The 13,723-nt window shown below is 42.3% G+C and overlaps 1 protein-coding gene across 1 annotated transcript in view; it reads right to left on the bottom strand.

Annotated features, from left to right (window-relative positions):
- Nucleotides 1-13,723, bottom strand: part of Asah2 (N-acylsphingosine amidohydrolase 2) — an 81,868-nt gene that overhangs the window by 60,563 nt on the left and 7,582 nt on the right. The window contains exons 4-6 of the mRNA XM_052172564.1: nt 8,330-8,506; nt 7,171-7,298; nt 5,750-5,827 (exon numbers count right to left, since the gene is read on the bottom strand). Of these exons, the coding sequence (XP_052028524.1) occupies nt 5,750-5,827; nt 7,171-7,298; nt 8,330-8,506 (383 nt within the window). The remainder of the gene's footprint in view (nt 1-5,749; nt 5,828-7,170; nt 7,299-8,329; nt 8,507-13,723) is intronic.

Genomic DNA, 13,723 nt, shown 5'->3' with positions numbered 1-13,723 from the left:
TGAAAAATTTAACTGGTAATATAAAAACACTAATGCTAAAACATATCCATAAGTTATTGCTTAACTTTATATATAATAAAATCCCACTTTATAAATTAACAAATAAGCAAAAGTTTAAATGACTATGCCACAAAATGTTCATAAAAATTATCCCCAGTCCTCAAGATTAACAGATTTTTTTAATTTAATTTTTTTCCTTTAGGGTTCACAATTTGAAAACTACATGGGCATGAAACTCTTTTAAATAACAAGAAACTATGGCCACCACTGGGACAATGTCACTGCTAAAATCATAGGACCAGAGCAAGAGAAGAATGTCCTGATTGTTAAGGGGTGGGGGGCTGGCAAGGTCTTGTGAAGCAAGAGATACTGTCACCCTGAATGGCATCACTGAGAACTGCAATCTGCCTGTAAAGGCAGCTTTTAAATCTCCCCCAGTTCCACAGTGAGAGAGGACACAGGAGTAAAGCATTGAAGTCAAGAAACAAATCACACACAGGAGGAGGCACATGAAAGTCCAGCTACAGAATGACCAGTTCCTGAGATGAGACTGACCCCACCTGTGGGATGCTGGTGTGGTCAAGTTTACAGCAAAGATGGACAACGTTTAGAAGCAGCACCCTCAAGCAAAGGAACAAAGGAAGGTTGAAAAAAATGATTTTTCAAAACCACATTGAGATCTCTGCCCTTCTGAATTAATTATATTTAATAAAACTGCACAGATTTTGAGGCAAAAAAATATATAAGATACGACGAAGAGCGTTGCAAGATACAAAATTGAACGAGCACCAAGCTCTGTTCAATCGTCTCAGAGTGAGAATGAGCATTGTCGACATTTTCCATGGTATTTGAAAGTTTTAGTGCTTGCTGGGTGAAATCAGGTAAGCACCTACCCTCACCACATATTTTTTCATGCCTATTTTGCTTTTTTTTACAGTTGTTTTTATATGGGAAAATTAACTCTTACTACACTAGGCTTACAGTAAGATAACTGTGTGAATTTTTTAAAAAAAATTTTCCTGTTTGAGTTTCTAAATTCTTTATGTTCCTTATGGAGAAAATATTTTATTTACATACTGAAAAATGAAATTTGCATGGAGAAAAAAAACACCCCCCCACACACACACACAGATTTCTTCTGGTTAGGAAGTTTCCAGGCACTCAACGATTAGATAAGTTTGAGGTCTTCTGTCGTCTGTTTTTTATGGTTTTGATTTCTGAAGCTGGGGCACAGTCTGTTATCAGTCAAGGGTCATTACCCCCGGCATCTGAAAGTCCTTATCAAGCACCTTCCCATTCCAAGAAGAAGTAGCAGACCTAGCAGCAGGCACAGTCACCTTGACTTTACTGGAGAAGAGGGAGGCACTGAAGGGAGAACAGGGCTGAGAGCCAGCGCTGGCTTTCAGAGCTTCTCAGAAAGGGTCAGGACAGGAAAGGCCCACGGGGACAGAGATCAGAGCTTACCAAAGCAGGGCTAGCGCTGGTGGAGAAGATAAGGATGGGGTGAAATGGGAGACACAATGCAGACGGGTTAGTAGACTAAACTGGGCATGGCGGTTGCCTGCAATCCTAGCACTGGGAAGCCTGAGCCAAGAAGATCAAACCTCTGAGGCCTGGGCTACACTTGGAACCCTGTTTTGATACTTTAAAAATGGTTTCTTGAAAAGCTGCCACTGAAATTTTAGCATTTGTTATTTGAGTGATGTCAAGTGAACTGAGGGGCAGATAGGCAGATTAGAAAAGATGGAACTACTGAGAATAACCAGGCTTCGGTCAATATTCACACAAGCATTTCCTGTAATAATGTCATATATATACAACATATATATGACATATACACATATACAGATATCTGATATCTGTATATGTGTATATATGTGTGTATATGGACTTTGGGAGGCTCCTACACAACTTTTTGCAAGAGTTTTCACACATCAGTAGTCTTGTGTTTAAAATGTTCCTTCAAAGGGCTCCTTACAGGGTCCCTTTTATAAGAATGAAAGCATTTGCAAAATATAAACTAGAAGGCAAGGAAACAACCACTCACAGGGAGGGAAGGGGGAGAGGATGGGGGATGAAGAAAGAAAATGGGGCTAGCGAAGGGGAGGGGCTGGGGAAGAAGGTGGGGACCAGGAAAGGGGGGGGGAGAGAGAAGGAGGGAAGGAGGGATGAAGGGAGGGGCAGGGGGGGAGAATTCACTCTGCTACCACAAAGGGTTCAAGGAAGAAAGACCAAGACTGATCAGCTGTGTCATGCCTGGGGGGAAGAAGCCCAAGGTTTCCTCACTGCCATGCCCAGACTGTTCAAAGAGGCGTCTACCACGTGGCTACCACAGATTCTCTCACTCTGCAGAACCGGCACTCAGGTTATCCGCCCTTGAAAGGTTGTTTTGCTTTGTTTGAAAGAATGTGATTTTTCTCCCTTCACCCACATACCCTGACATATGTGGTGTTTCTTACACTGAACGACAGACAGACGTGACTTCCAGAGTCGGCTAAATACGAGCTATGCTGCACAGCTTGTATTTCAAGTCATGGTTCAGAACGACCCAGGACATGCTCTCTGTGTCTGGAGTAAGATCACATAGTGTTTTTGCTTGGTGGCATGGAGGGTGGAGGTATGAAAGGATAAAATATTACTGACATGGGTCAGTTGTGCAATGAAGAATGACAACTACAGATGCTTGTGTGGCTTGTAGGCCGATTTGACTCGCACAACTTTGTTCTGTTGCGCAAGTTGCCACTCTTCCTAATTCTTCAACAGTCCCCACTCCTGACCTCAGATTAAAATACTTTAAAGATTTTCTATTCTCCCGGTCCAACCCAGTATTTCTCCTGATTTTGTCACTATTTTGTTTCTGTTTTGTTTTTTAGTTTGTCTTGAGATATAAAGTCTCAACACGTAGACCAGGCTGGATGAAACCTCTGGACTGCTTCCTAAGTGCAGGATGGGAGGTTGGCACCACCACCCTGGGCAAGATAAAAATCATTGCTTTGTATCTAATCTGTGAGTGTCTCATACAGCCTGCCCCTTTGTCCTCTCTGCTCTCTAAGACACCCTGATATCCTATCAGTTGTTCAAATGGAACATCGCGTGCTTCTCCACACACACCAAATGTTCCTCTCAGCCTCCATCTTGCCAGTTAATAGGACACAGCTTTTAGCTCCATTCATTTGCTCAGGGAAATATTTTCTGATCTTTCCTACCAATTCTTTTAAGATAGCCCTGTACCCATTCCTTTCTAAACATACAACCCACTTATACTTTAACTATATCATTTCTAGCATTTAACCCAATTATTTTATGTATATCTTAGGCTAATTAAATGCCTTCTGCTCCCGCCAGTGAGTTACAGGTCCTGTTAGAAGACCAGCTATGTCTGTTTTGGCTCATTGCATGGGCAGCACAGGCTACATGTATATGTTTCACAGACATTGGTATGAGAGTAAGAATCAGCACTGTGTAGAGAGAAGAAAGGATGTCCACAATTTGGGGACTGAGTCTCCTAGAGTGACTCCAAGGGACTGAGTCAAGGAATCCAAACACAGCCATTAAATTCTAAGATATTTGGTTTCTATTTTTAAGACCAAAGGATGAACCATTCCTTTCTCATTTACAGGTGTCTAGTACAAACTCACTGACTGAAGAAAATAGGAAGGAAAGAATTATGGGGGGATGATTTTGGCTATGACACAGGGCAAATCACTTCATCTCTGTTCCCCAACTGAAGGCCACACTAGTCAATTTCCATTTTTTTTTATTTCAAAACTCCTCCCACTTTGGAATTCTATGTGATATCAGGACCAGCACGTGGTGGCTAAGTTACTTAGCAGATGTTTGGTTTTTATGTGTCTATATATGTTTGTGTGTGTGTATGCCGGGTACAAGTGAGTGCCTACATAAGCCGGAAGAGGGAGAAGAGGGTACCAGATTCCCTGGAGCTGGAGGTGCAGTACACAGGGTGATGAGTCACCTGACATGGGTACTGGGAACAGAACTTAGAATGTCTGGAAGAGCAGCCAGGATTCCTGAGGATGAATGCATCTCTCCAGTTTCATGTCTCAGACTTATTCCTTGGATCATTCTCAATGTATTCAAAGAACAGTTATCACACTATGTGGCAAGAAGCCGGAACAGTTGCATCAAGGAGAGCAGTTAGAAGTGGCCAACACAATGGCAAGTCACTGCAGGATGCCAGGCACAGCACATGGAGCAGTTCTGCTAACAATCGGAACAGCTGACCCTGAGACGTCCAGGTCTGCCCCACTGTGATGTGCAAGCAGCACAGAACATCTTGGTCCCACAGCCTGCTGTTTTAATTGCCTGATGCCATTGTCGAATGATTCAAAACAAGTACAAGGGAATTGTAAATGATTTCATTCAGCCTACTACTAAATAGAAAGAGTAAAGGAAGGCCCCTTGCACACCAATTGTGGGTTACTCTGTAAAACTAATTAAAGATGTATGTTCTTGTGCTAATCCTCTCCTAATAATAGTTCATACTAATGCGCTCTACAAACTAGAACTTGAAGTCCACTTTCTTCCACACCTTATTCTAGACACACTTTAGCCCAACTCACAGTTTTCAAGCCTCCTTGAGAAATGCCTGACTTCTTCCAAGTCCAGCTCAGGGAATGAGCCTTTAAATAACAGTAATACAGTAACGTTACATTCACAGTTCATTAACTCGTTCATCATTCATTAATATAAATAGTTCTGTTGATCATCTCTTTGTCTTACAGTTATTTGTCTAGTTTATCTTCCATTGAGTCTACTAAAGAACTCACTTCACCTCATAGTATGCATGGGACAGTCCCATAACAGATGCCTACAGTCACATAACTGAGGAGATAAGAGAGCCCAGAGGGAACCCAAGATATTTCAACATAGCACCAAGCATTTCTAGAAACTTTCTGAGGGCATTTTGTATCCCTTTTAAGTCCAAAGGTCAAGGTGTCTATACCAACGCTAGCTACCTATACAATTCCTAGATTAGTTCAATTACAGTGAGCAAAATGGCGTATGAAGACAAATGCCTTCTCTTTGAAGAAAACCAAGTCTGTACCTTCCTTGACGATGTCCCTATCAGATAATTGTGTTGCCAGCTCAGCTTCTATACCTAGAAGGCATTGTTCTGTATTAAATATTATCCTTAGGTAACTCATCAGAGAGATTCACAGTCACTGTCTGGCTGCCTGTGGTAGCACACAGCAGCACTAGGTAGGGCTGAGGCAAGACAAAGGCTAACTCATGCCCAACCTGGGCTACACAGCAAAGTTCAAGCCAGCCTGAATTATTATATAATAAGATCCTGTCACAAACCCTTAACGGCTAGGGATGCATCTTTGTGGAGGAGTAATGGCCTAATGTGCATGAGACTCTGGGTTATGTCTCTATCACCATGAAATCAAAACAAAACAACTTTACTGGGTTCTTTATATTATGTGCTAGATGTACATAGCCTAGGATTACCTCTAAAATCCCTCACTTGAGCCCTCGTTATATTAATTAATTTACATGTGAACTTCTCGGCCCTTAATGGCTAAGAACCATACCCAAGGTCTTGTGGTGGGATCCTGTTGTGTCTGATGCCAAGGCTGGACTTCTAACCACACAACTAATTCTCACTACTTGATGTCACATGTCCAGTCTCTTTCTTCTCTTCTTAGAATTAGGAAAAGACACTAATATAGGGGAAGGAAGGCAGGAAGTGAAGGAGACGAGAGTAGAAAAGGGGGAAATGGAATACCTGATAAGGCCCAAGTCTTCTCCATTTAAATCCACCAGTTTCAAGACCAGCATCTCCTTGTCTGTGTTTGAAGAATACCTGTCAGCAAAATGAAGAACCTCAGTCAGTTTATCGTAGAGACCAACCCTCATCTACTACAAACAATAGAAGCAGACACAAAAACTAACAAAACAGGGGTGGCTGAGATGGTTCAGAGGATAAAGGCACTAGACAGGCAAGCCCCACGACCTGAGCTTCATCTCCAGAACTTACATTAAGTGAAAGGGGAGAGCCAGCTCCCAGAAGTTGTCCTCCGACTGCCACACATGAGGTGTGGCATGAGTGCTCTCAAACACACATATACACATACATTCATGTGAGCATGTGCAGCTGCACATACACACACACACACACACACACACACACACACACAGACACTCAGACCAGATAAATGTTGATGCCTCTTAGTGAACCCTATAGTAAAAAGAAGCCCTACACTACAGCCAATACCTCATTCTTCAGGTTACAATTACGATCAGTGGTAGGGGCACTAGATCAACTAGTTGAAGCGAAAATGCATTTTTGTATCATATGTATGTCACAATATAACATAGATGGGTCTCTTACAAACAGGATTTGCATTTGAAATATCCACTCATATCAGCTTTTAATAGAATATCTTCAGAAGGACTCAGAGAGTATAAACCACAGCTGGTCAACACCTGAGGCTTCAGAACTCTCTTGTCTTTTCAAGGGAAATCAGATTCTAACTCCTACGACTAAGTCGCTTGGGAAAGTATGCAAATGTAAGCTGTCAAGTGGTAGAGTTAGACCCGTAAGCTCTAAAAACCCTCTTAGCTGTCACAGTGCCCACGTATGTCTTCTCATCACTCACAAGCCTGGCTCGTCACTTTAAAAAACACAAAGCCCTCAGGCCCACTGGCTGCTCTATCTAAACAGCTATGATTGTGTTATATTTGGCTCTTCCTCCCAGAATCTCTCTCATCCTTCCATGCTCAACACAGACTACCACGGTGCTTCCAGACAACAGATGATGAGATAAAACAGAGTAAACCCTGATCACCCAACCGCATGCTTTGCATGTTAACATCTCCACGCCATAGACAGGGAAACTGGGATGCAACAAATTGAGATGAGAAATCCTGAAAAGCAGTAGAAAATAAAAGATCTCAGGGGCATCTACAGTCGTTCAAGCCTCCATGTATTTTCCCACAGAAACCGTGTACAGAGACAGTGAAAAGTGTTGATTTCTGTGTCTATATTCATTTCTGGTTTCTTCTTGTCTGAGATAAACATGTTAAGGTTGTTTTCTTTAGGACCCTTCTGGGGTCCCACTACACCCAACTTACCAACTCTGACCTTAGACTTTTGTTGCTGTTACATAAAGATACAGTGACAGAATCTTGATGGTTTTCGCTTACCTTGCTCTCTCCGACTGTGGATTCTGAAGGTAAGAGGAAGGACTTCGGTTGATCTGCACATTCGCAACGTTTCCTTTGTTGATAAGGATTTTGCCTGGTTTAAGATTTGTGTGAGCTATGTCAATGCTCTGAAGTTAAAAAAAAATAAAATAAAAAATAAAGAGTTGTAAGCTTACGCATCTTTGTGGAGATGATGACGAGCAATTCAAACAGAGGAGGCCTCTGTCAACATCCACTGTTTCTAATGTGCCCTGACTACAGGATAACGGCTGGAGAATCACAGGACCAGTGTCATTCTGGGGGTATGTGGAAATGGCCTTTATAATTGAAGTGCTGTGGGTAAGGATGCTTCTGCTGATTAACCACACCCGATAGAGTTCCATGTCTCGGGCTCTGCGGACAACTGGGTCATGAACAATTTGACCTTTTAGGTGGCCCAAATGGGCCACTCGATCCCTACCACTATCGGCTACTTGTCATACAAGTAGCCAACCTCATCACTCTCTTTCTTTTCAAGCACTTTTAACTGAAAAACCACAGGGAAGCAGATATTTTTTATCACAACTTAATACATGGTAACTTTCACACTCTAAAACAAAAGTTTAAAAAAAATTAAACTATACTATACTGTTACTAAGGTATGTTATGTCTGTTTCCTAATCTACTGAGTTCTTTTATAATTGATATTCCTTATATCCCAAGACATTTATTTCATAAACCTTTAACACATTGCTAAACACAGTATAAAACTGTTATAAAAAGAAAAGCCTGCTTTTGTCACATGAGTACTAACTCAAATCACAAAAATCACTATGCTGTTTAACTTACAGAAAAGTCATGTAGAGAATAGAGGTTCACAACCTGGATGACAGAGCCCTAACTTGGCTCTGCGTATGGCTCCTTGTCCCCACAGCACCTCTTTCCCTCCCTATCAAAGCCCTGCCACCACGGAGTCCCTGAGGTGTTCTCTCTCCTTCTGAGGGAGGACATTGTAGCATCCTTCCACCTTCACACCCACTATCACTTCCGGGCGATTGGTTTTGGAGCTGAAAAGAGACAGACAGGCTCTGGTAGCATTGGGAAAGAGGAAGAAAGGCAGGTAAAACCAAAAGATCCGTGGGAACAGTAAACCCTAGCTGTTAGAGCGCTCTTCACCTACCTTCACGATCCCAGAGACTATATACTGGAAGGTCCGGTTGCTGAATCCCTCGCTGGCGAGTATATAGAGTGTATATTGGAAAAATCCTGCTGGGCCAGAGTGTGTATGGATGGCACTCAGGATGACGTTGTCTCTTCGATACAGAGAGCCATATTTACTCTCTAGTCTCTTCAGGACCTTGAACGGAAACAAAACATAGAACTAAGAAGAATCCTAGAGCATCTCAGCAAGAAGGGGGCTTCTGAAGAGCTCAAGCGCTGATCTGCCCCACCCACCTCCCTTTCCCGCTGGCCCCTCCCTCGAAGCTGCTCATCGCAGTACCAAGTGTAATAACGATGACGCAGATGTTGTCATTCTGTAGAGCCTTGCTACGTGCAAGCACAGCCTCGGCTAGGTATTTTATGTTCTTTGTGTTGTTTTAAATAGTCATAACCCCAAAAGTTGTTATTATTAGCCTTGTTTTTCAGCTGATGACCCTAATACACAAGAGTTGATTTTTTCCACTAAAGAGCAGTGAGGCCAAACTCCAGGCCCAAGCCTCTCTAACCGGGAGTCTTATGTGTTCCTTCTACAAAATCTACTATTTCTTACTGATAGTAGGTCTGACCCTCCACGGTGTCTTATTACAATGAAAGAGAAAGACAAAAATAAGTATACCACCTAGCAATGGATTGTATGCAGGAAACCACGGCAGGGTAAGGAAAGTGGGGGTGGATGGTAGTGAAAAGGGGTCTTCCTGAAGAGGGGCTCTGCTTGGCAGATGTTTACATGAAAATGAAGAAGCCGCTTCCTTTGCCTGTAGGAAAAGCATCCCAGGCACAGCAGATGAAGACCCCTCTGTTCTCTGAGTCGGTCTATAAGAAACCACCCACTGTGTGTGAGGTGACCCCAAGAATCCAGTGGAGAACTCATGGAGGAGAGAACCATCCTGTCAACAGTGATATGGTAGGCCTGTGAGTAAGGATCCATGCCACTTAAAAACAAACAAACAAACAAACAAACAAACAAAACACACCATACTCACACCAGATCAGCCACTAAGGTTCTTAATTTCATTGTTCAGCAACAGATAAAGGAACTTTAGTAAATAGTCATTACATTAGCCAATCAATAAACACACACATATGTATATGTGCATATACACAACGCATCGAGAAAATACTGAAAATGTAAATACTACTGAGTAGCTATGATTCATTTGCTGTTATTATTGTTTCTATGTGGAGTATCATTAAAATGATCCCCCAAAATGTGGTATATATATATACACAACGGAGTGCTATTCAGTCATTAGAAACAATGAATTCATGAAATTCTTAGACAAATGGATGGAGCTGGAGAACATCATACTAAGTGAGGTAACCCAGTCTCAAAAGATCAGTCATGGTATGCACTCACTGATAAGTGGATATTAACCTAGAAACTTGGAATACCCAAGACATAATCCACATATTAAATGATGTCCAAGAAGAATGGAGGAGTGGCCCCTGGTTCTGTAAAGACTCAGTGCAGCAGTATAAGGTAATACCAGAACAGGGAAGTGGGAAGGGGTGGATGGGGGAACAGGGGCAGGGAAGAGAGCTTTTGGGACTTTCGGGGAGTGGGAAGCCAGAAAAGGGGAAATCATTTGAAATGTAAATAAAAAATGTATCAAATAAAAAAAATGATCCCCAAAAGTGTCAATCACAATGCAACCAACCACCAGCAGTGCTTCCCATGAGATAGTGCAGTCCAGTTTCAGCACACCACTGGCCTAACAACTTATGTGATATGTATTTAACATGCAGAAATATCAATTTACTCTCTTTTTCTTTAACTAAGGAGCTCTATCAGCCTTGCTCCAATACTGTGGTCAGTAGAGCAAAACAGAAGACCATATAAAGTATTTCACTTCATTAACCTGTCTATGCCCCTAGGATTACCATGTATGACGGATATTTTTAATGTCAATTTGCTACAAATTAGAATTACCTGCTAGTTGGCTAGAGCGACTGCTCAGTGGCTAAGAGCACAAACTGCTCTTGCAGAGGACCCTGGTTCAGTTCCCAGCACCCGCATGGCTGCTCATACCTGTCTATAGCTCCAGTTCCAGGAAAGCTTATGCCTCTTGGGCCTCTGCAGGTATTGTACACATATACATGTACATAAATGTAGGCAAACACTTGTTCACATAAAATAAAATAATATAATAAAATAAATCTAAAGAAGGAGGAGGAGGAGGGAGCCTTAACTGAGGAGTTGTCTTAAGTGCCTTAATTTATATGGGAAGATCCACACCGAATGTGAGGAGAACCTTTGAATAGCAGCCAGACAAGGAAAAGTTTTCACCGTTAGTTACTCTCACTGCTGCATTAATTTATCCTGCTGCAGCTGCTACAGGTTCCTCTGTTGATGCTAGAACCAGGGTTTCTAAGGGTTTCCATTGCTGCCTGCGGACTAGATGCTCGCTCAGAACACAACGGGACCTCAGAGACAGATCGGGACTGCTTAGACACTTAGGAACTACCAAGTTCTTGGTCTCTCTAGTTTAAGACAGCTGTTGTGGGTGTGACCACTCCCACTGCTGAGGCTCCCAGCCCCCGGGACCCAGTGATCACCAGGTTCTCAGTCTCTCCACTGTGAGACAAGCTGTTGTTGCTGTTTCAGTGGAAGGTGATTTAATAAAATACATGTTTTTCTATTTTCCTGCTGTCTGTTATGTTCCTCTACAGAACCCTAATCTGTCATATTCACATAAGCAATACTGTGGGAAGAGAATGATAGTCTGTAACTAGCATCCCTCTGAGCAAATAGTCCTCAACTCCATCCAAGCACATTTCTGTGTCTCTTTTGTTTAACTCTAGCCTCATCCCTCCCATACATTCCCCTAGACACTAACTACCATGTTTACTGAGAAAATTCTATCAGAAAGAAAGATGATCAGTGCCTGACCACCATGGATCTGAATTTAAGTCAAAGGCCACTGTTCTCAAGAGTCCTCCGCTAGGACAGGGAAGTGGAGAAGATAGACTCAAGTTTAAAGCTCTACACACTATTCATTCTGTCCCTAATAAATGCTTAGAGTTTTAGACATTGGTACATTTCTTTATGCTGAGTCAAGAGGCAAGTTCTTAAGAAAAATACTATGAACCTTGGATTTTACGAAATAAATGGCTCACATATATTTTAACCCACTGCCTCTGGTAGAAATTCAAGGGAAAAGAAATTAAATACTGAAGCGATACCCAAACCTGTAAATCGCCATTATAGACAATCATGTTCCACTTTCAAGAAACCAAGTTGTGTCCACCCAGAGCAGTGGTAACAGTCCTTGTCTATGCTCACTTCTTAGTCTTCTCTTTCAGTTCCATTCTGCTGACAACACTCATGGGAACGGGATCAAAAGAGCAAGAAAGGCAGTCTTTGCCTGTCCCACCTCACAGCTTAGAGACTGTCCCTATGTCCATTCTGCAAATGTCACCAGTCTTAGAGCAGAGATGGAGATCTGACCTAAAAGCATGATTCATAAAATACACTTAGTGCATGTGCTTAGCTGTTTTCTTTTTTCTTCTTGGTCTGACTTATGAAAACCAAGTGGGTTGGTATAAAGGCCCTCCCCTTGGACCCCAGATTTCAAGGGGGAGTAAAGACAGAAAAAGGTGGTTAAGTCAAGGCCACTACTGACCTAAGGGCATCTAGATTCTAACCTGTTAACCTCTCCATGCTTCCGTCTACAACTCTAGTGTCTGCCCTTTTGTTCTTGACTCTGCCATCTTTGATTTATCAGAAAAGCAGTGTGGTGCAGTGGTAATGAGCACAGCCTATAGCATCAGGATGCCTAAGGCTAGATCCTAACTCTGACAGTTCCTCATCACACAATTTTGGCTAAGCTACTTTAGTCTTGGGTTTCTCCGCCCTTCGGGTCCCAATATAACAGCATCTCCTTCACAGAGTTCAAGAGCTGTTACTACCCATGGGTTATTCTGGACAGTACCTGGCTCGCCATGAATGCTAGTGTTTATTCCATTTATTCCTAAATCATCTTCACATCTTACCATCTTGTAGACACATTGTTACCCCCATTGGATTCAAACCAGTCTCAAGTGAAACATAGGAAATTGCCAGGAAGAGGTTGGCAACCCCTCCTCAAACCCTAACTTTCCTTTCTGCCTTCTAACACCTTCTAAAGCTTCATAATATTAAACGTTTTCTGTTTGACACACATAGTATGACTACTGATCTCTTATCCAGACTCTTACCAATTGAGTCTCCCATGTTAAAGAATCTACTAATCCATGACTTTGCTTCTAGTCGTATGTAATTCCAACCTGAATGAAGCCTTGATGTCTGATCAAACATCCTCCATAAAACTGTCATTATGTTACTCCACGCAAACATTGTCTAAGATTCCACATTTCCCACATACCTTCCCCACATACATTTAGCATCCAAGTTTCTCTGTGGCTGTGACCATTGTACCATCCAGGTACATCTCTGTATACATGACTCTATATGTTCTGCTGGCTTTCCTCCAGTCCCTCTGAAAGAGGTCTCTATTCCTCCTTTCCAGCTCTCTGTGTTTATTCTGCCCCTTACTTTGGTCTCTCCCTATTCTAGTTTGTTTTCTACTTCTGGGATAAAACACCATGACTAAAAGCAACTTGTGGAGGAAAGGGTTTATTTTAGCTTTAAGTTGCACTACATTATGAAGGGAAGTTAGAGGAAGAATTCAAGGCAGGAGCCTGAAGGCAGGAACAGAAGCAGAGATCATAGAGGACCACTGATGACTGCCTTGCTCCTCCCCTCCCTCATGGCTTACTCAGACTGATTTCTTATATATTCCAGGGCCATCTACCCAGGGGTACTGCCCATAGTAGGCTAGCTTCTTCCAACATTAATCGTTAGTCAAGAAAATGACCCCCACAGACTTATAGACCGCTCAGATAAAGACACATTCTCAACTGAGGTCCCCTCTTTCTAGATGGCCCAAGCTTGTAACAAGCTGACAAAAAAACTAACCAACACATTCGCTCTCCACTCTAACCAATTAGAATTCTGCACAGTGAAGTATGGTTTCTACTTTGAAAATGCTTTCCTGATTTTCATTCTCTACATTTCCTTGTCTGCTTGTGATAGTCTTAAAAGACGACATATGCCCATTCTACCTAAGTAAATAGCCTTCCTTAAGCTTCATAGTAAGAGTTGGTCTCAAAACAAAACACAGTGCTAAAGCTTAACTTTCCTAACTTTAAGTTTGTATAGACTTGCTTGATGAACAGAACAGGGTAATTGTATAACTGCCGAAAATGAGTTAGAAAACCACCGTCTCCCACCCTGCAAGAACTCCAGACGACTGAGTGGAGACCTGAAGCTTCCTGCCAACAAGCCCATTAGTGCATCGTCTTGCACGTGGAT

This window comes from Apodemus sylvaticus, chromosome 1 (genome assembly GCF_947179515.1).
Source record: "Apodemus sylvaticus chromosome 1, mApoSyl1.1, whole genome shotgun sequence".
NCBI lineage: Eukaryota > Metazoa > Chordata > Mammalia > Rodentia > Muridae > Apodemus > Apodemus sylvaticus.
Note: the sequence above shows the minus strand (reverse complement) of the source record. Positions and strands in the feature narration are given on the sequence as shown.